The sequence below is a fragment of the Hippoglossus hippoglossus genome, chromosome 18 (assembly GCF_009819705.1).
Source record: "Hippoglossus hippoglossus isolate fHipHip1 chromosome 18, fHipHip1.pri, whole genome shotgun sequence".
In the NCBI taxonomy this organism is placed as follows: Eukaryota; Metazoa; Chordata; class Actinopteri; order Pleuronectiformes; family Pleuronectidae; genus Hippoglossus; species Hippoglossus hippoglossus.
The window spans coordinates 3433387-3456106 of record NC_047168.1 but is presented as its reverse complement, the minus strand read 5'-3'; the positions used below and the strand labels follow the sequence as shown (position 1 = coordinate 3456106).

The 22720-nt window shown below is 42.8% G+C and overlaps 1 protein-coding gene across 1 annotated transcript; it reads left to right on the top strand.

Moving 5' to 3' along the window:
• Nucleotides 1-918: 918 nt before the first annotated feature.
• LOC117751801 (serine/threonine-protein phosphatase PP1-beta catalytic subunit) lies at nt 919-20812 on the top strand. The gene is made up of 8 exons (XM_034568725.1): nt 919-1098; nt 15128-15259; nt 15350-15580; nt 16346-16450; nt 16797-16868; nt 18797-18948; nt 19201-19335; nt 20227-20812. The coding sequence occupies exons 1-8, from the start codon at nt 1047-1049 to the stop codon at nt 20329-20331; spliced, it is 984 nt and encodes a 327-aa protein (XP_034424616.1). The 5' UTR covers nt 919-1046; the 3' UTR covers nt 20332-20812.
• Nucleotides 20813-22720: the final 1908 nt, after the last annotated feature.

Here is a 22720-nt window from a genome sequence, read left to right as displayed (position 1 = left end):
ATATAATGTCAATGGCACAGCAACCTGTTGCAGACCCTGCTGATTGTGAATGAATTTGTTATAAGATATAGATTATGCATTTTATGTAAGACAGGAAAGCTTCTGCATGCAAGGGAGTGATAATAATGGCTGTTTAAAAAAAATATTTGAGGAATCCTAAAGTCAACCCGCTGAGAGAGACTGTGGAGTTTGGTTGAAAGCCCTTGAAAAAGGTAAGTGGACCTTGAGTCAAGCTTCTTAGTCTCTACACATTATGTGTGTAATGTATACCAATTATATCATATTATTTTGTATTATTCCATATGTATATATCTTATTGTGACGTTTCACCCATTTGAATGTAAATACAAATGGTTTTAAATTCACAATAAGATACATGATGCATATGTGTATACCTTTTTGTGTTCATATTATATTGTATATCATTGTGAATTTATACCCATTTATATATATATATATATATATATATATATATATACACACACACACACATACATAGAAATATATATGTGCGTCTTTCCACACAATTCAAAACATCTCCTTATAGTGATGTGCAAATACAGTTTGCATCGTGCCACTGCCCTTTAGTCAAGTACATTTCTATACAAAACACTATTCCGTAGTGATTCTCTTGACTGCCTCATTCTGACCTGTCTGCTGCTGTGACAAGTGGATTTTCATCAGTAAAGTTTAATCTTATCTTATCTTGTATTACACTACTGTAAAAAATATATATTCTATATTTTTTTCTTTTGAAGTCACAATAATTAGTCAGGAATAAACACAAGTTCTTCATTACATTCTTAAAACGTATTTCAGGTGGTTTCTGTTTTTATTTCTTTGCGTATTGTGAGTGTAACCGTCACTGGGGGGAGTAAACACACCACTCTGCCGCTTCTGCCACAGAAGCCGGAGTGTCCGAGGGGTCCGTGAAGGCAGCACCGTGTTCCTGAATGGGAGGAGGTCGGCGGTGTGGCTCAGTGCGGTGAGGCGGTGCCTTCACTGCTCCACACTGCGGAGGGAGGCCGGAGCTGCTGGGTACAGAAATGGCGGAGGGGGAGTTGGACGTCGACTCGCTGATTTCCAGGCTTTTAGAAGGTGAGTCCACCGCCTCGGCACATTCACGGCGTCCTCGTCGCTCACCGCTTCTTTCCTGAGTGGTTGTTTAGTTAGATTGTTTTTATTTGGTTGGAGGAAGTTGATAAGAAAAGCGGCCGCGTCACTCGCTCGCGGAGCCGCGGGTCGGAGTGAGCAGAAACTAGTCCCGTTGGTCGGTAACGCGGATCACAGGCACACGCCTCTATCGCTATCATGTCTTGTTTTCAGATTAACTCGTGATTCATTGTATTTGCGACACTTTGTTGTTGTCGTGAATAACAGTTTGAGTTCGGGATCAAAGTTGCAGCTGCAGGACTGTTTGCACCCACAGACAAACCAAACCTTTAACTACAGCAGCGAGTTGCCACCTGGATTCATGCTTCAGTCCTTGTGTTGCATCATTAGTTTTGTTTTTACCATCCAAAGTGTCTCAGGCTTCGAAAACGTCTCCTCTCCAACAAGCTTTCTCTTCTACAACCAAACACACGCCACGATGGGTGGTAGCTTGTGGCCACACGAGTCCCCGAAGTTGTCATTTCTCTGTAAATAAAGCGCAGATTGTAAAATCCTAGTCGCCGAATCTTTCCAGGCAATTACCTGCCCTCTAAATGAGCTGTTTCAGTATTGCCCATTAACTTTATATCCAATCTTAAGTAGAAAAGGCTTTTTTTTAATGAGGTCTGGCATAAGAAGAGAGAGGACACTTCATTGTTAGAGTTTTTACATCCTACTATGTTTACACAAAACTTAGGCTTTGATGTTGTTCAATTGTAGATACACCTGAGCTGTGCAGATTATACAAAGGGAGATTTTGTATTGAAACCAATGAAAGTTAGTGGCTCAGATTATAGCCGAATTGAAGAGAGGTTGTTCGCAAAGAGCAACAAGCTTTTGTAATGTGAATTACAACTCTTGTATTTCCCCAAATAGACGGATCATCGTTAAATTGCCAAACATTTCAAAGGAGTTCCTGCAGATATTTTCACATCATTGCAACTGCTGGTCTCCTGATCTTTACTGTTGTGTCATGTCATCACACATTCCTAAAATAACCAGTTTTCCCAGTTTTCTTCTGGATGAGAACTGCATGTAATGTTTTTCCATCTACCCAGAAAGCTAATGTGTCTGGTTGATCATATGTATTTGGCTTTTTCCTGATGTCAATAGTTTGAGGCTGTCAATGCTGCACAAAAGTAACCTCTGTACTTTCGAAGAACGTGTTGTTGTTGCTCCTGTGCCACTGTTATGTGTTGAGTAGCAGTGGGTGAGTTTCTTAGCGGTGCTAAATAAGGGATCCTGACACAGGTGAGCCGATCTGTCTGTCTTTCTCCTGAGACAGTGTCCCTCTGTGTCTTCAGTAAACACGTCACCGCCAAGGCGCTCGTAAACAAACATTCATGATGGATTCTCTCTTACACAAATAAAATCTGTGTGTTTTAAGATCAGACACACAAAAACATACACAGCTTGTCAACAACTCCCATTGAACGAGCCTGCTGTGCAAGCTAATCGTGTGGATTGATTGGGACTGGTTAGATAATAATGCTTGTTTTGATCATTGTGTGTTTAACACAGCTGTGTGAGTCTGTACTGTCAGCTGGGCTGGACTACACTAAAGCTGGTTAGCATGCTTCATATTTAGTGATTTCTTCTTTTTTTTTTAAATGCAGTGAGTAGGAAACCTCAGTTAAGGAAATTTGAGGGATCAGGGTGTAAAGGTTTCTAGATGTGCGCTGTGGATATATCCAACCATCTATGTCCTTCCAGCCTCAGCTAGTCTGAATCCGGCCGGCTGATATTTGGTGTGAAAATATGAAATGAAGGGTGGCTCCGACACTGATGGTTTTCTGCTGGCTGATAGTGATAGCTTAGCATGGAAGGACGTTGAAGTAGCCTCAACTCTCACTTACAAGTGATTTCTGCAGCTCGCAACTGCTGAAGGAATTTAATCTCCATAAATTAAGATTGGCTTTGTCCAGCTAATCTTGATACTTCTGGATCAAAACCAAAATGTATTATTGTGAAATTTTGTCCGTTTTCAGGAGCCAGGATTGGACCAAGAAGTTCCTTTTTCTTTTGAAAATTGTCCTATCCTCTCATGGTTACCAAAAACTGGCTGAACACTCCTGAATGAACAGTTTTGACAGTTTTTAAGGAGCCACTACTAGGCCACATTCACCCCTTTTCCTCTAAGACAGTTCTAGGGCCGTTTCGTAGCCAGTGGCTACACTCGAACCAGTTTTTTGTGTTTTGACAGCCAAAGAAGTGTCTCTCAGCCAGAAAAAATGGTTCCAGAGTGGCACCAACTTGTTGCTGGTCAAGAAGAAAGACCCGCCTAAGTCAGAGGCTGGGGGCGGGATTATCATTACCAACAAGACCAACCAAAACTTTGTTGTGTCCACTTGTGATCGTATCTCACTTCAACGCTCTGTGCGAAAAAAACACGACAATTGTGTTGACCAAATTATGTTGTTTTTACCCAGTCTGAGTTTACAGATGTGTCTAATGACATGGAGTGTGTGTCTGCGTGTCAGCAAGGGTAGTCGGGGGCGGCTGAATGAATATAATATATAATAAGTGCTATTTATACATCCTAGGTGTTGCGACATAAACTGTGACGTATATGGTGACGTGGCTGTAAGGCGGCTCAAGCCCATGGAAATCCAAACTGGTTCATAGAAGGTTCACAAGTTGACCCAGCTCCAAACCAGCGCAAGTACCAACCCAGCACTAGCGTTCACTTTGGTGGAAAGGGGTAATTTTGGACCGTATCAATGTGGTTCAGTAGGCAGCCTGACTTGGCAGGCTTGAGAAACCTCCGAAAATGTACTTGGACCACAGCACACAAATGTTTCCACAAAGACCCAAAGTAACAACAACATGAGGGTTGGATGAACTTCATGTGGATTCATGTATAACTTTGATTCTGCACTGCAAACAAAAGATGTAATCACACTGTCAGGTCAGGTGGCCAGAGCTGACTGCTGAGCGTTTACTGTTTATATCAACAGGCGAAGTGGCATTAGGCTAACACAGGCGGACGTATTTGGGCCATTACACAAGCAGAATTCCAAATGCACACACTCAAACTGTCCCTGGTGTGTCGGTTTGTTTTCGTTGGGGCTACATTTTATTTTAGGACTTGACCTTTGGGCAACACAAAGACCGCTCACAGGCTTCTCCCTACTTATGGAACCTTGATATCCCTCGTCTTGGTTTACTTCACCAGATTTACGTCTACAGCTCGCTTTCGTTTAGAAGTCCACTAAACGGCCTCAATTTTCAATTCAATTCAATTTTATTTGTATAGTGCCAAATCATAACTTACATTATCTCAAGCCACTTTAAGGTCGAGACCTTAATATTTATAGAGAAACCAAACAGTTTCCACAATGAGCAAGTACTTTGGCGACAGTGGAGAGAAAAAGCTCTTCATAAACAGGAATCCTTTCTCCTTGTCTGTAAGAATAAAGAGACCTTTTCCCTCAGGTAGGAAAGGATTTCCTTAAACCGCTTCAACAGGGGGTTCGTCTCTTTTTCCCCCTCTGCTCTCTGCCAGTCCAGAACCAACACGCACGCGCACACACACACACACGAGAGCTCCCTGATCTAGTAAATGTCAACAGGCACAGCTGTCCCTGGTAGAAATTAACCTACCCTTTAGATGTCACACACACACAGGATTACAGTGTAGAAGGGTAATACTGTAATACAGTAGACATCCAGTTCTACCTTATTTTTATTTAGCTTTTTGCTATTCTTTATGGTTTCATCAAATTATAATCTCGTGTAACCGAAAACTGTGAAAGATTTTCAATGTCTAAATTGGACTATTAGCAGATACCTGTTTGTTTTTTTTATCATGTTGTGTAATGATAATATAGTGAATACATACATATAGAAAATACATATAACATATAATGTATATTTCACTTTATTTTCTAATAATTTAATTTGTTTTTCATCATGAGCATGATAATTTAACTTCTGACTACGCTGTATTATTACTAACCTAATAATTTGTGCATTCCATGATTAAAATGAATTGGGCAAAGAGTCCTTTCCTTCTAATAAAATTTACATTATCCTCACTTAGAAGCTAATTGTTGTTTTCTTAATCGCTTACACAAATAACTCTGGCTCATTGATTTAAGAATTTTAACAAACGTGGCCATGGTAGGATTTCTATAATAATGTTTACAACACATGCCTCAGCAACACCGAACCTTTCCTTCACACACAAGTTTGCTCTCAACCAACCTTCATCTGCTTTTTTACGAATGCTGTGCTGTGATGCAGTAAAGCAGACATTACAGAACCCAGTTCACCCAGTGTGCCCATGCTAAGCCCACGCTGGCCCAGTGCACGAGCAACAACAGGCCCTCTGTCCGGCCTGCCAGCACAGGTGGCCCGTAGGCTGTATGTGCCACTACAGTCCCATACCTCAGCCAGTGAGGGTGGATACGCAGCATGGAAAGTTGCATTTTGAAGACATTTTGTCATTTCGGTTTATGGGCAAAGACGCCAGCCAAGTTGTAACCCAGTATGTATGAGTACATAAAATCTCCCACAGAGCATTTCTCTGTTCAGGAGCTGTCCAGGTTGTGTTTGTCACGGACTGTTTACACTGCACAGATTTGAGATAATCTGCATTCACTTATTTAAAATTCGATGTAATTGACTATTAGAGGCAGCAGTCCATCACTTTCTACCTTCAAAATTTCACACAGTTGCGTAGCTGCCTCGGAAGTTAATCCAGTGGTAGCGAGTGTGTTTGTTGGGGCAGTGTGTAATTCCAGAGCAACTGCAGCTTCTGCTTATTAACACAGGACCAATAGTCTGACTGTTGCACACGTGAGGGAACTTCTCACGTTGTTTTGACGTAAGAGGCTCGCTCAGTGCTATTTGTTTTGTTTGCGCTCACCATATGACTTGTAGTTCAAGTGGTTAACGCAACTTGCATGGTTTTGCTAACAGACAACACGAGACATCCTTGAAAATGTATGTTCTGCATGTGGCAAATGAAAACTCTTGTAACAAACCTCCTGTAATAGTTCAGGACCAATGTTCATACCAATAACTGTACTGTAATATCTGTACTCTGAAACATATGAATCATTAAATTCACCTCCAACGTGAATGAATTCAGTGTCTTTTGAACAAGCTCCTTTTAAAGAAAAGATTTTATTCAATCAACTAGGGTCAGCAAGTTCTTAAGTAACTCTGTAGCGGATCTCAGACATGGAACTGGACTCCGCACTTCCTCCGTATTTTCTCCGAAGAAGTCTATGCATGAACACAGCAGAGGATCCCCCGCTGGATTCACAGTGAGCGAGTGTGGGGGTCGATGACGCTTCTCACACGGGAGCTGTAAACATGATCACGTGATCGCCGAAGCGGATTTAATACATCACCTCCTGCCTCTGTCTGCTGCTGTTTCACCTCTCGCCTGAATAGTGCGAAGGATTTGTTGCTGTTGTGAACGCGTCTGCACAGAGAACCTCCCGCTGTGTTGTGTATGCGTGAAAGGCAAACTGCGGTTAAACTCCGTAGCCAATTCTCTGTATTTTACCCGGAAGTCATGTCTGAAAACAGCTTGTGGGGCCAATGTGGCTTTGAGTGGTAACTAAAGGTCAATGGCAGATGCTAAGACTTAAACCCCTTTTCCACTGACCCACCCGCTTACATCTTGTTTAATGGACACAATCGGTATTCACTCTTGGGTCAAATGACTCTGCAGTTGACACAGGTTTCGGTCGGCTCCAGTTCCAATCGGAAGTGGTAAAAGCAGCACGGGTGAAAATGGTGAAGTTTTGTCCTTTTTTTTAATTAGCATAAATCACTGCAGACAAGGTAAGGCTGTAAATGAAGCAGTAGAGTTGAACTTAGCTTGGTGGGCTGTAGTCTGTTGCCTATGAATTCACCTTTTGTCTTTCTTCTTGCAGAAATGACATAATTTCACTTTAATTTTGGACATTTTACAATGACATTTTCCCACTAAGACTTATTTAATAGGTGAAAACAACTCCAGGTATACATACATGTGCAGTGTAATATAGATCATTTAGTTTCTAATGTACCATTAGACCTTTTTTCTGCTCTTTCACAATGCGTTTATATTGGTGCCACCATGCTTGTTTTCCTGGGACTGCTGCTGTATTGCGTGGTGTTCAGGCTGCTGGCGTGGCACTCTGTTGTGGAAACAACAATGGTGGAGCCTGTGTGCAGTGGTGAGCGTTCACCCCCTGGCACCAAACATGGCACAGTGCTCACTCTGCCTTTTCAGCTGTCCAGCGACGCTTTCAGCTAAAACCCGTCCGTGCCCTCTCCCTCTATTCACTCTCTCGCCTTCTGTGTCTCCTCCACGCAAGCTTCAGTTTCTCTCGTTCTCCTCTCCTCTCCATCTCTCCCTCTTTCTGCATCTACAGTGTTCATTTCTCCCCCAGTCTCTCCTCTCAATTTCATCCTTTCTTTTGCCCCACAAAGACATCCATTCACCCGTGGCACTTAAAGGCGGACAAAATGTCCTCTGAAAATGCAAAGCCTGCACAGAAATGCCACAGCAGTCAGGATTTTGGCCTTGAGATTCGCTCCCACTCTCCTCGCCAGAGTTGCTTTGTGTTTCGTGTTCACTGAGGGGTCACTGTTTTCCATAGCCACTGTGTGGGTGAGCGTTGGATGGAGGAGCGGAGGGGAGCTGCTGGCCTCGTGCCCAGTTGGAAAGAATGGAGTTTGAGAACTAAAAAAGGTCTGACTGGGCATCTTTATTGGTGCAGCAGTCAGTAAAACATGCACAGTCATACCTGATTAAAAATTCATGGGTCTGTTTGACCCATTAGATTCTTTGGGTATCTTTTCTTGGCAGTTCCAGAAAATGAAAAATCCTGTTTTTACTCAACTTACAATTTCAAGTCAGATAATCTGCACTAACAATAGTTTTTATGTATGCTGATAAGTGTTCTCTAGACCCTGCACCCCCCCTCAGCACCACAGAACATTTTAGTATCTTTCAGCTCATAGTTTTGGTTTTTCTGTTATTTTTGTTTCCTGCTCTCATCCACAGCTACAGTCAACAGCTGTTTTCAGCATAAAAGCTCTTAAATCCACTGTATGCCTAAAACATTGTGACTAGCTGGTGAACATAGTTATTTTGAGGTAATAGAATCTGGTATTTTTTCTTTAGGAACTAGTGGAGACCAAAATGGAGCTAAAAGCAGAGAAAGGGTGAATATTGGAGTCATGTTCATCAGGTAAACACGACTCCAAATACATGCTAATGTTGCTAAGTTTCTGCTGTTAGAGGTTTTGTTTTTCAGTACGTTTGCCTTCATTTAAGAAATGACATGTGGATACATTATTATTATTGTTGCATAAGGAGAGAACTGCATTGATGCCACTTGCGGGTAGGCGCACAACTTTAGCTTTAACTATGAGGTCTGACTGTCTAAGTGGATGGTAACAACTTTATGGACGATAGTACCAGCAAAGTGCAAATAGTGCTTCACACAGCTGTACAATGCAGCAACAGAGCAAACACCGACAGATCTCTTGTGTTATTATGAGAGGGGGTTCATTATGAAACTGTGGCAGGACAAAGAACATTGGGTTATAAACATGGTTAAACATGTTTAATCATCTTTTTGTTTTTGTTTTGTTTGTGTCTTTCGTTGCAGCTTCGTGACCCTGCATGTCCCTGATTAAAAAAAGGTCTGTAAGATAAAGACAGATGAAACACGTTCTGTGGCAAATACCACAAAAGATACAGCCAAGGAAAGCAGTAAAACAACCATAACAGGACTAGAATATACAAAGTCGACATGAGCTCAACAAAAGTATTTTTCATTGTTAAGCGTTTTTATTTTGCGACTAAAACAAAGGCGAAACTAGAAAGCGTGCTGGCAGCTCAACAGTTGAAAAATGGACTTATGGCCTCAGTCTTATTTTTAAGCTCCAGATATTGTGCTGACATCAGTGTGTGTGTGTGTTTGTTTTCTTGTTGACGTGAACGCGCTGACGCAGCTCTTTGCCAGTGCAGCTGACAGCCGCTACATTGTTGTGGACCTTCGCTCGGTGACGGAGCCGTGGCCTGTGCCAAGCGAGTCTTGTTCTTTCTCCATCACATAACAAAAACAGAGCCGTCCAGCGCTCCCTCTTTGTCCCGACTGAGTCGCCTGCTTCCTCCATAGAGTAACGCCCTTATATGGTAATGCCTTGAAGGAGTGATCTGTCTGTAAGTCACTTATCTTTCAGTCCGTCTCTCTATCCCACACTGTGCACTGTTCAAGTGAACTCTGCTCTTTTTAAATGAATGGAAAAATAGTTGACCTCCTTGACCCTTAGCAAGGAGTTTGCCGCTAGTGAAGCAGAAGAATGATGACTGAAAACAACCTCTTGTAGATCACTACTCCCTTTGTCTTTTGTGTTTAAAACATATACACGTCTTTATTTTCCTGCTTTTTACTGGCAGTTTGGGGGAAGAACTGTTATTAAACCATCCACAGAGAATAAAAAAGGAATCTCTTGAACCCGTGACTCTGTACTCCAGCCCTGGGTCTATTTCCAAAACTGGCCACACAGGCTCGTCCCTGCTATGTGCTCTGCAACTTATCTCGGTCATGGTTTGACTGAGTGCTCGCACAGTCATGGCGTAAGTTATTTCTTGTGTGGTTCAACATGCAGCATAATGGTGGGTTGGGCAGCACTCCCAAATATTTACTGTTTTAAGTCGTCAGGTATCTGGACTTTAATTCAGGCTCATTCTTGCTGACACAGATCAGTCACTGTAACTAAGGTTAGTGAGGCGCAGTGTTGGGAAGAAGCCATTTTCACTGTCAGTAGATGGCGGGTTAACAAACTATCTCAGTTTATATTATGCAAGTGTGGGGCTGGAGCTGAAATCTAATATTGACCAATCTGCCAATTATTCTCTGGATTATTTTAAATTTGAATTTATAATTCTGGTTTTGACAGAACATCACCCTAACCCCAAAGATACTTAGATAATACTCTGCTTTTCTTTGTTTTCATGTCATTATTAAATTCATATTTCTCAGTTCTGAACTGTAGGTTGGACAAAACAAGACTTCTGATCTCACTACCAATGTTTTTATCATTGTATTCATACATTCATAAACCAGATGGGGTTTCTATTACATGTATAACAAGCTGAAAAATTACGAGAAAAAATCGTATTTATTTAAATTCAAGGCCTAAAAGTCCAATTGATTAAACTGTAAATGCTGTGGTCTCCGTGGTCTTGTTTTCCGCGTAAAGTATCATGTTAGTCATTGTCCTAAAGACATAGTTTCACCCAGAACAAAAATATTTGAAACCGTGGATTTTGATGGGATTTGCAGATGCTCCAACCAGAGAGTATCCTCAGTGCAGCCAGAGCCGTGACCATGTGAAGGCTCTGTGAGCTGTCTGGAATGCAAAGAGGATTCTGGGAGGGGCATGAGGCGTCGTCGTCTGACGTCAGCACAGTTCATTGGCAAGGTGGAGGAGGACTGTGACCCAGGAGTTCAGTCATAGCCAAGAATACAACTTAGAGATAAATAGATGAAGAGGAGGAAGAAGGAGGGAGGTGGAGGGAGGAGAAGGAGGGCTTGGGGAAAAAGGAACAGGGAGAGATGGATAGAGAGAGGCTGCAGTGCAGGCATCTTTACATTCATAAGCCTGGGCAAAGAAGGCGTTCAGTTTTGAAGAGGTCAAAGCGTGACTAAAGCTAAGCCTAAAAACCGAGGGAGACAGACTAACGTACCTGACCAAATTTGGAGAGATGAACTGGAACACGGAGCGGAGATTCCCTCTGATCGGGAGTGCGGAGCAGCTGAGAGAAGCTGGTGGAACATCAGCTGCTGAGGCGAGGCTGTCATGGAGCGAGGCTCGACACTCGACTGCTGCACTCCGACAGAGTAGTGACACATAAACACTGCATTTGTTTGGATTGTCTGTCACTCTGTGAGACTTTTAGTGTTCGCCTTGATTGAGGAACGCATCTCAAGCTGCTCCCTGACATGCACCGAAGTCCAGACATTTTCCTTAAATATTGCATGTGAGAACGCTTATGTGTAAGTCAGTTGCTTTAGACATTTTCTGTAACTTTTCCCACCAGCACCCAAGTAAGAAGTCTGAGTGAGCCTATGTAGGAACAGACAAATAGGTACATTTGGAAAGACGGTGAGCTGTGCAGGGTTTCCTGTTGTTGTGAATGTGTCTGACCCAGATAATCTCCTGCTGCGTTCTTTATATGTGAAAGGCATAGTTTATTGTTTGGTGTGTACATCGTCACGACATAAAGAGATATTCAGTTTGAAATCCTAGAAGACTAAAAACCTTTCACATGTTCGTGGCTAGAACAAATGGATTTTAAGCAGTTTTGCAGTTAAAATATTGACATGATTAAGTGGTTGCTGACATTTTTGAAAAATCATTTTCAGTTGAATAAACTAATTGATTAACCAGCCAATCATTCAGTAGCAGTTTTCCAGTCAGATGCTTGTACATAGCTCATGAACAGGGAGTCCAGAGAGTCCGACTAATGTAAGAATGGTCAAAACATCTCTTTAGTTCCTGGCATGGGCATTCAAAAAGAAAACCTCCTGCATCCTACACTTCCCAATGTGCAACCTGTTTGTAACGTTCTCAGGATGTAGCTCAGCTGTTTCCACAGGCCGGTGTTTCTCACGACAAGTAAAACATTCTGGTGACGGGCGCGTCGCTACTGTCGCACCTGTGGTGTGTATGTGTGTGGGTGTGTGTGTGTGTGTGGACAGACTGTTTCTGTTTCTGACTGGTGAAATGCAAAATGATCAGTGTCATTATCCACAGAACTACTGAGAGAGTATACTTTACAGTTGAATTGTAGTATTTGTCATATTTTTCGGTCTGAATACTTACTGTACGACAGGGAAGCTTGCTTTATTAGTTTGTTGCTAAAGGAGGAGTTTTGGGATGTTTTAAGAATCTCTGGTAGTTTCTTGGAAGTACTGATATGGGAAGTTGAATTGTAAAGTGTGTGTGGGTGTGGGTGTGTGTGTGTGGCTGCGTAGGTATCCTGTCGGGGTTCCTCCGCTGCTGTCAGATGCAGCCCATGTTAGTATGCAGGGCGTGGGTTGGTGGTGATGCCACTTTATCTGCAAATCAGCTCCTTTCCCTCCCTCGAGATACAGCAGCAGCTTCGCTCACCAACACAGGCTGGAAATTGGTCTTGCTGGGTTGCCATGGTGATAAGATTTGGGTACCACCTCCTATTCTCTCTCTTTCTCTCTCCGTCTTTTTGATTTCTCAGTGTCTTTCGCTCCCTCGCTTTCTCCTCACTGGGGAAGCTGCAGTGCAGTGGTGACAAAGTAAAGGCTGCTCGGATACCTCCCCACAAGGCCCTAGTGGTACGCTCTGAAGTCAAGGTCACTGGATCAACAGTGTGTGTGTGTATTCAAGTGTGTGTTTGTTTTTTTTGTGTGTGTGTGTGAGAAGCAAGAGACCGAGAAATTGAAGAGTGTGTGCATGGTCCTGGCTCTGCCCTCACCATATAATGAAAGGGGATCTTCCAGGCAAGTGGGACTAGCTGTGTGTGTGTGTGCGCGTGCGTGTCTGTCCTATATCAGGCCTCCCCTGTCAGCTGAGCTAGCACAGACCTGCAAGCGTGTCATCACACAGCTAAAACGGAGCGTGGTGAAATCATTCAGGCACTCCTTGCTTGTGCGTTGTGCTCACCGGAGGATATGTTCTACAAAAATACCAGCAATGCATCGTGTTTGTGTTTCTAAACCACTGCAGGATTTTTCAGGGTGTCACCCATTAAAATCATATTCTCCACATGCCCCTGCTGTGTTGCCGTGCTTTGTGTTTACCTGTGAAATACGACCGCTGGACAGTCTAACTGTAGTGTTGCCCTCAGGTGGGGCGTGTGCGATCACAGCTTGTGTTTGGTCTGAGACGGACAGGGGGACTGTAGGCAGAAATATCAGGGTCACGTTGCACGCACACACGGCTGCACACACTATTGTCCTTTAAAACTTTATGTAGAGAACACCCTCAGAGCTGCGAGCTGCAGGAGTTTGATACTTTGATACCTTCTTTTTTAAATACACCAATTGCCGTGGAGCTGTTGCTCTTTCTCTGACCACGTCTGTCTGATTCACCTATTAGTCGCCATTTGACGCCGGCTAGGATTTCCATCATGTTGCTGTGGTGTCATCTGACAGAAGCTGTCTCAGTCAGACCTGGCCCACTTCTCTTAGCAGGAGGGGAAGGAGGGGAAGGAGGGGGTGTCTGTGATTCTACCATTCCTCAGAGCACGGGGAGAAAAATATAGGGCAACACATGGAAATAGTGCAGGGAAAGTTGAAATTGAAAAAGGTAGCTATAATTGGTGGGAGTCAGTGCTGGGTCAGTGTGTCGGCTCATGTGAGTTTCCAAAGCAACATTAGGGAAATCAAGAGTTTTCCAGAGGCCATTTAGTGTCTGAGCTGCAGGGATATTATTCATAAACAACCCAAAGCTTTTTATTTGGCACGGTGTTACAGTCGGAAACATGCTTTTATTTCAGTGCACACTTTCCATTTGATTCATCCAGTAACTATCCAATATTTTACGAACAAACTAGAGTGGCCCAACAGTCTTCTTATGAAACTGGATCCGATACGCACACACTCATAAATATCAGTCCCCTAAACATGCCTGACATATATATTTTTTCCATTAAGATCCATGAATTATTGTCAACATATCAACACAACACATGTTACCTCACAATGTAAAAAAATATTCCTAGATCCGCCCCCTGATCCGGATCCACACCAAAATTTCATGGAAATCGATTGTGTAGCTAGTTTCTGCGTAAATAAGAAACAAACAAATGCAGACAGAGGTAAAAAAAAAAAGAAGCTTCATTATGCTTTCAGGGTGGTGCAGTATATGAGGTTGTCTGGCTTCTTTATATAATCCATTATTTCCATTATTGGTTCATCTGTAGGGTAATTGACTGTCTTCAGAAAGTAGAGAAATAAGATGTTCTATCTTCTAATAATCCCAATGTGACGTCATCAATTCTTCGCTTAATCATCTTATACAGTCGGTTAGGGTAACTTTTACTGAATGATATTTGTTCCTCGTGTATCTTCATGACAACTTAGCTGATTTTAGACTGTATGTTTTAGCTCTTGTACAGCTGACCACCATTGGTGCACTGACTGTATTATTGTGAACAAGTGCAAGATGAGAAGATAAGAAATGAATACACAATTTTTTCCCCTTTACAATAAAGTATTGAAAAACAAAATCATTTCGGTGGTGGTACAGAAACTGTAGAAATGTCTTAATCTCATATCCCCTTTGCTTGAAATGGGTCAGATTAGATACTGAAAAGATGAGTTAATATTATCTTGTGTTTCTCTTGTACAGCAGCGGAAACACTTAAAGGTTTAAAGGGACTAACCTTATACACCACCCTGATGCAGGATCACAGCTCACTTGTTTGCTGTGTACATATTAGAACTTAAAAATACACCAGGTTGTAATTTGAGCAGCACAATAAATCGCCTTCAGGCTGCGTCACTTCTCTGAAATCTCCCACGTGGGTTTACTTCATTTATTAAGTTTCATTATAACTTGCTCTGCTGAATTTATTAACAGTCTTATATACATTTAACAGTCCGTGACTCGGAGTCCCGCAGCTTATTGTTAAGTGACCCCCCCCCTTCTCTTTTCCTCCCTGTTACACAACAGGAAGTGTCTCCAAAAACACCCCCAGCAACATCAACAATGCCGACACAGGCCGTTTCCATCCACTGTCTGTTGACTAAACTCGGCCTCCCATATTTAGATTGGAGTTCATTTCAAAACTCGTCCTGTGGGGGGTGATGTGTACAGTTGTGCGATGAACAACGCAGGCGTAGGGTTGAGGAACACAAACTGGGGAAAACAAGTTACTGAGGAAACTCCGGTTGGATCGCTGGTTTCTAATTAAGACACACACTCATTAAGTTATGCATTAATACTGACTCCACCTTTCCTTTCCCTCCACCAGTGCGAGGATGTCGTCCAGGGAAGATTGTCCAGATGACGGAGGCTGAGGTGCGCGGCCTCTGCATCAAGTCCAGGGAGATCTTCCTCAGTCAGCCAATCCTTCTGGAGCTGGAGGCTCCGCTCAAAATCTGTGGTCAGTAACCCCCTCGCTTGACCTTGTTCTTTTAAATTACACCATGAAGTCTGTCTCCGTCCTCAAACCTCCATCCCTGCTCCGTCTCAGGTGACATCCACGGACAGTACACAGACCTGCTGAGGCTCTTTGAGTATGGCGGCTTCCCGCCAGAGGCCAACTACCTGTTCCTGGGGGACTACGTGGACAGAGGGAAGCAGTCGCTGGAGACCATCTGCCTGCTGTTGGCCTACAAGATCAAATACCCCGAGAACTTCTTCCTGCTCAGGGGCAACCACGAGTGTGCCTCCATCAACCGCATCTACGGCTTCTACGACGAGTGTGAGTGCTCGGCTCCCACGTAGCGAGGCAGAAGTCGAGTGTGTTTTCGTTTTCAGTTCGAGTTCCATTGTGGTAGAGCGAGCTCCATTATGCATGTATGTAGAGAAACGAGCCGAATAAGTGAGATAAAGTGCTGCTTTTAATCCTTAAACTTGTAACTGTTGAAACCTTGACATTTGGTAACAAGGACACCAAAACTGGAACATTTGGAAAGCAACAAAAATAATCATTAGATGAATATCTCGAGAACTGTTCATCGTATCTGCTTCATTTTGTATGTGTATTGTTAACGGCCTAAGAAAGTGCAGTGTTGAATTTGGTGCAACTTGAACATTCGTTCAATATTAATAAACTTTGGATAAACAGGCGACCTGCGCTCAGTAACGACGTTGATCACAACAGCTGATTCTCCAGTTCAGGTTCCGCGTGCTGACTGGAGCTTCACTAGACTTTGAACAAACAGGCGAACAGCAGCGGCGGTACCGCTTCAGCGTTCTGTGGACAGAGCAGCAGGTTTCCTTGCAGGGGCTCAATCACTGCAGGTCACTTTTACAGTTTCAGAAAGAAAAGCTGCAACCAGCATCACCACAGGCCAAGAAAACAGCCCATTCCAGACAGGCAGGTTTAGCACAGGCAGTGCACTAGTTAATGGTGACCAGTGAGGCGTGTGTAATTCTTATGTTGAAACTCCTGAACATTTTTGATGAGCCGTACATGATTCTTTGCCCTGAGGCCTCCTGACTCGCTGCCTCGTTGATCCCACAGGTAAACGCAGGTTCAACATCAAGCTGTGGAAGACTTTCACCGACTGCTTCAACTGCCTGCCCATCGCTGCCATAGTGGACGAGAAGATCTTCTGCTGCCACGGAGGTATCCATGTCGAATATATGAATGCATGTTTCTGTGCACATCCCGAAAGCAAGTCCTTAATGTCTGTGCTTTCTCTGGGTTTGTCCTCATCGCTCACCATAGCACTGTCAAAGCGTAGTGCTGTGCCTGATCTGGAAAGATACAGTTTAACTGAGCCTTGTTGACAAATCCGATGTGAGGTAAATGGGTCAGAGCCAGTTTATAGCTTCAGTGATATGGGTTAATACCTGCACGGGCAGGAGGAAGGAGGTGGGGGGGGAGGAGAGACAACGATAACGACGATGATAGTGATGAGATTTAGAAAGTGTATTAGTTTTGTGTCATTGTGTTGTTGTGTTGCCCTCAGGTCTCTCTCCTGACCTGCAGTCTATGGAGCAGATCAGACGCATCATGAGACCCACAGATGTGCCCGACACAGGTGGGTCAGCGCGCGCGCGCACACACACACACACACACACACACTGAAAGCAGGCCAGATGTTCCTCATGTCTCTATCCCATCTACCTCTGTACAGAATGATAAAGAGTTGTAGTTTTCATCTAAGCTGCATTTTAAGCTGCTGAAAAGTCACTTTTCATTCATGTACTTAATTACTGTGCAGGCTTTTTTATTTTATTTTCTATTTCAAAACCCAACCTTGCTGTTTCCTCTAGATACTTCAGCTGTAAGCAAATATGTCCCGTTATGCTCTGTTGCGCTGATGGTGACCCAGGGAGCACATGAAATATAAAAAAGCAGCCCCCACTCAACTATAGAATGATGTTTGTGAACCTTGTGCACATAACCACTTCAAGAAATGCAGTTTTGCGTCTGTCTCAGCTGCTGTTAGTTGAGAGCTGCTCTCCTTAGCTGCTTTCAGACATTTTCCTGAAATGTTTTGGAGGGGCTTCATTGGAGCAAGCCAATGTCTGAGTCAGTTGCTCCTTGACTCTTCATGTGTGGAAAGAAAAATCTTGAAACGGCTTAAAACGGCTTAGAGAAAAGTTATTCGAAGGCTTAATATGCAGCTGTATGAGGATATGAAAAATATCAGTATCCACATACAAACGATATTTAAGTACCATGTCCTGCCAGGTTGTTGATTTTGATAATCAAGAAAATCTGGGCGCATATTCATTGGGCTTCTCAGTGCAGGAAATCTGCCCCAACTGGTCAAAACCTCTCAGAATGACGCAGGTTTGGTGAAAGAACTTTATCACGTTTCTAATTCTGAGAAGACTTGTTTCTCTCCTGATATTTAGGAGAGCCAGGAGGTTGTGTTTAGGCATCGACATGCATTTGCAGTCTGTGGGAGGAGAGAGGGTAACTGATGATGGCGAGGTTATTAAAAAGTGTTTTTGTCTTGGCTGACCTTGTACGGGTTTACACACACACACACACACACACACACACACACACACACACACACACACACGGCCGATCCTGCTCCCACTGCAAACTCAACAACCTCACAGCGACAGGGAGGACGCAAACTGTGATGACTTGGCTCCATAGCAACCAACAATTTCTGCAGTAATACATCAAACTTCGATCCCTCGTGCACCTCCTCCAGAAAAATGCTACCGATCAAATCTCTATTGCTCGAGTCCTGCTCAGAGGGAGCTGCTGTTTGGACCGAGGTTTTCTTTAGCTGCGATTCCATGGAGTGATTCTGAGATGAATATAAATACAGGTCCAGTCGCTTGTGAGCTCAGCCACTGATAAATTGTGTTTGTGCTCTTTTGCTATAATTTATGTTCCAAGCACGAGGCGAGGACGCAAGGAGTGAGTAACTGCTCACTGCGTCTGTCTCTTATAAATCCTCGCACTTTGAGGCTTGCTCCTGTAGCTGGTTTTTAGATTAGGGAGAATTCATCAAAAAATAATATAGTGGTATAACTTTTTAATCTCCCTGACCCCCCAAGACGTACACAGTTCTTTTATAAGTCAAGATAAAACCAGTGGAGGTGAAGCCTCTCTCAGTTGGAGGCTTCGCCCTCTTCCTGTCCTTATAAGGCAGCTAGTGTTCGAACGCTGGCAGCCACCGTCTCAGATCCTCTTATGGTCTTCTAGGGAGACTCCAAGTGTCTGGATGTGAAGAGAGTGTGTCTGTGTGTGTATACAAAAGGAGGCCTTGATGTTTTAATACCTTTTAAGAAAAGGCAACTTCCGGTAGTTTCAGGTGGATTTACAGCAAAGCTCAGCGAGAGAATTTGATGCCGTGACCCAGATCTACATGTTTGATCAAAGGTCAAACACAGACATGGATCTTGTTTTCCCGTGTGAATGCAGCTGCTCCCTCTTCTCTGATGAGCATTGGTTGTGGTGTACGATGGAGTTGAAGAGTTGTGTGTTTTCCCCCTCCAGGCCTCCTGTGCGATCTGCTGTGGTCGGACCCAGACAAGGACGTCCAGGGCTGGGGCGAGAATGACCGCGGCGTCTCCTTCACCTTTGGCGCTGATGTGGTCAGCAAGTTCCTGAACCGCCACGACCTGGACCTGATCTGCAGAGCCCACCAGGTACCACGCACGAAACCTCCCATTACTCAACAATATAAATGCATAGGAAACCAGCTCCCCTGACTCTAACAACAACTGGCCGAATACATCAGTCTAGCCAGGCATCTAGTTGTGGTTTACCACAGCCTTGTGTTACCAGAATGTGTGTAAATGCATCTCTACTGAAAAACCCAGTTCACCTAATGATGTATATGGAGATACCATGAATCAGGGCTACAGTGAGTGATATCCCTGTGAATCTGATGCCCCCAGGTGGTAGAAGACGGTTATGAGTTCTTTGCCAAGCGGCAGCTGGTGACTCTGTTCTCGGCTCCAAACTACTGCGGAGAGTTCGACAACGCCGGCGGCATGATGAGCGTGGATGAAACCCTGATGTGCTCCTTCCAGGTATGCAATACTGACAGAGTCGTGTCAAAGTACAGACATGGGTCTGGTGCCCAGTACGTGCACAAAGCAGATAAACAGGAACATAAGATTTACATAATCAGGGAATTCCCTTTTGACTTAATTAAGTAGATGTCACCAAAAGTAAATGATATTTGATAACAGTTCTATTCATTGCGCGCAGCAGCTTCACCGCCCCGATCAACAGATGTGCTCATAATTAAAAAGGAAGAAAGAAACTATACACAATCAAAGACTATGAGCTTAAAAATCACGTGGTATTGGTAATGAATACATTGATCAATAATTATAAACAATGAAATATAGAAAGAAAAGATCTGGACATTGTAATGATGCTGTACAGAAGAAAACAAATCCATCATGCTGTATTATCACAGGAAACGTGACGCACGGCTCTGGATTGAACTAGTGTGTTAAATCTTTAAAATGGACTCCATCTCAATCATATTAAAACGCTGCATACACAAGATTATATCAGTGTAATGAATCCAGTTTATAATGATAAAACAGACAGGGGCCCAATGATGCTGCATCATGAGATACTAGACAACTCACTGCTTCTAATGCTGCTGTGTTGTTACCTATGTAGTTTTATTTTTGTTATACCAGACTGTTAATTGTAATGGAGTAGTTTTACTCCTGAAGAATCTGATTACTTAGTTAGTCCACAGTGAACATGTAGCTCACTGTTTATCAAGGCTCATTGAAGCAGAGTTTATATACATTATATTTCCTTCTGTACTTCACTGGAGTAGCAGTACAAAGAGGCATTCAATTGAAATACAGTGAAGTACAAGTACCTCAGATTGAGATTGTGAGGCATTTTATTAGATACACAGAATTAAAGGCTAAAGCTCCTGTGCCCGTTCCCAGATCCTGAAGCCATCTGAGAAGAAAGCCAAGTACCAGTATGGAGGGATGAACTCGGGACGGCCCGTCACCCCACCCCGCACAGCCCAACCCCCAAAGAAACGATGAAGAAGGACGGAGGGAGGGAGAGACGGAATGAGAGCGGTGACTGTCGGTGATTTTCTCCCGTTGGCTTTTCACAACTCTGAGTAAAAGCAACACTCGGCAGAGGAGGAAAACAGACGAGCGCGGCGGCTAAAAAGACGCACCCAAACCTGTCTTTCATTAAAATTCTCAATTCTCTGATCTGCCTCTGAACTGCTGTCACACACTCTTCTTCTTCCTCCTCGATGCTTTTCATCCGTGTAACATTTTTAAAAACAAGTGTTAAAAAAGAAAATATGCGAAAACAGCGAGGGCGTCATTCTGTAGCATATCAGAGTGTTTTCTTTTTCTTTTGTCCTTTTGCCTTTTTTTCTTGACAACAGAATGACAGCTAATTTAGTTTACCACATCTCCTTACTTCCCTGCCTGTACACACACACACACACACAACAGGTATCAATGACAACTGCTGGGTTTTCAATAAATAATACAGGGAATAAATCCACGTGGACGTTGTGTGTCGTTCTTCCACCTCAGGCACTTCTCCAGATCACTCATTTAAAACGTGTGTGTACCAGCTCAGGACCTTATTCCAGTAAAACATTGACCTTGTCAGGACCAGTAGACCTGATGGGGACTGAAGCCGAATGAGGCAAAACGTCATTTCTGAGGTCCTGGTTAAAAGGGCTACTCACCACTTCATTAAACCAATAAGAATAAAACAAAATCCAGATTTATAGTGACTAAAGTTAACTCAGTTATCCTCATGAAAAACAGGACCCTATATTTGATTTTGTGATCGAAGTTCTCTATACTGTGCTTCCTGCAGCAAATATCAAGTATTCTCTAAAAAAAAAATTCTTCCCTGACCCCTTACACCAAGGGAAAAAAAGTTCTGTTTTTGTGTAATCTTGCATCCAGTTTATAACAACTACACACACACACAACTGGTTGGAACCATTCATTTATTCACAGCCAAATCGATACACATACATAATGAACATGCATGGATTCCCTTTACTGTCACAATCTGTACGGGTGAACTGCAGGTAACGTTATGGTCGTACTAGATCGGAGAAAACACAACGGGATGATTTTTGTGTTGTTGAATTAAATGCATTGACTGAAAAAACTGACAATATAAAACTGTTGCAAACACAACGTGAACCTTCTTGTTTTATCGTTAAGGCTGAATGTGACAGAGCTGCAGCTACAGAGCGCCCACAGCCTGAGAGCGGCCCCACGTCGCATCACTCTCTTTACATTCTTCAAACACCACTTGAACAAGTACAAGGGAAATATGGAGTTACCAAAAAACAAAAAACAATTTGTTTTGTTATCAACATGGAGTCATACATTTGGAGCATCACATAGAACATGAACAGAGATCATGTTCAGTTGGCATCAACTATATTCAAAATCTGGGATTGGCAGAGGATTCAAGGCATTTTTTAACTATTACAATAAATGGTTGCCATGTTAAGGAAGAAAGATTCAGAGCTTGTGAGAATACAGTCGTAATATTACGAGATTAAAGTGATAATTGAGAAGAAATCAATTACGACTTTTTTCTATGTCAAATTACAACGCATTTCTTGTAATATCGCGACTTTATTTTGAAATGTCAGAATTGGTTTTCCTCAACAAGACTCAATACTCCGTTGTACCTTGACAACTACTCGCTGTATTTGTCCATTTCATGTAGTGTCAAGTCACACTTTAAAACAAATGCATCAAATAAAAATCCAATCCATATTACATTAGGAGTCAGCCCTTGGTTCATGTCGAAGCAGCAGCTGAGACAAGACAAATTTCGTTGACATGTACATGACACCTCATACTGTAACAACCACTCATTTACTGTCAGTAGAATAAAAAGACGCAGATAATAATAAAAATAAAGGCTTATTAAACACTTTTCAATCCACACAGATTGTGATACAAAACCAGCAAAGTAACGTAAATTAAATTCTATACATGAAGATGTCTGTGCACTACAAATAAAAAATAGAAAAACTGAGATTTGTAACTGGAGCAGAGCACATTGGTAGCAACATAAAAAAACCCCAATACTATTGGACATTGTTATGTTGCAAATATAAATATCTACACAAAATTCTACATTTGTTTGTCATTTTCCACAATGACTCCAATATTCACAAATTATTTAATTGTTTGTGTTCTTACTAATAACAAAAGCGTTTAGCTGCCCGGTGTCCTCAGGACGAGCATCAGTTTGAAAAACTCACTTTAAAATAAAACTACATGTTGGACCTGATGTTATACTCTGTCAGCAGAAGAATGCTGCTCCGCTCACACAACCTGAAACCTGAAACCTGGAAATACAACCAACCACCACCTGCTGCTGCTGTTTCCTGTCAGTCAGTCGTAACCTGTGATGTCACAGCACAAC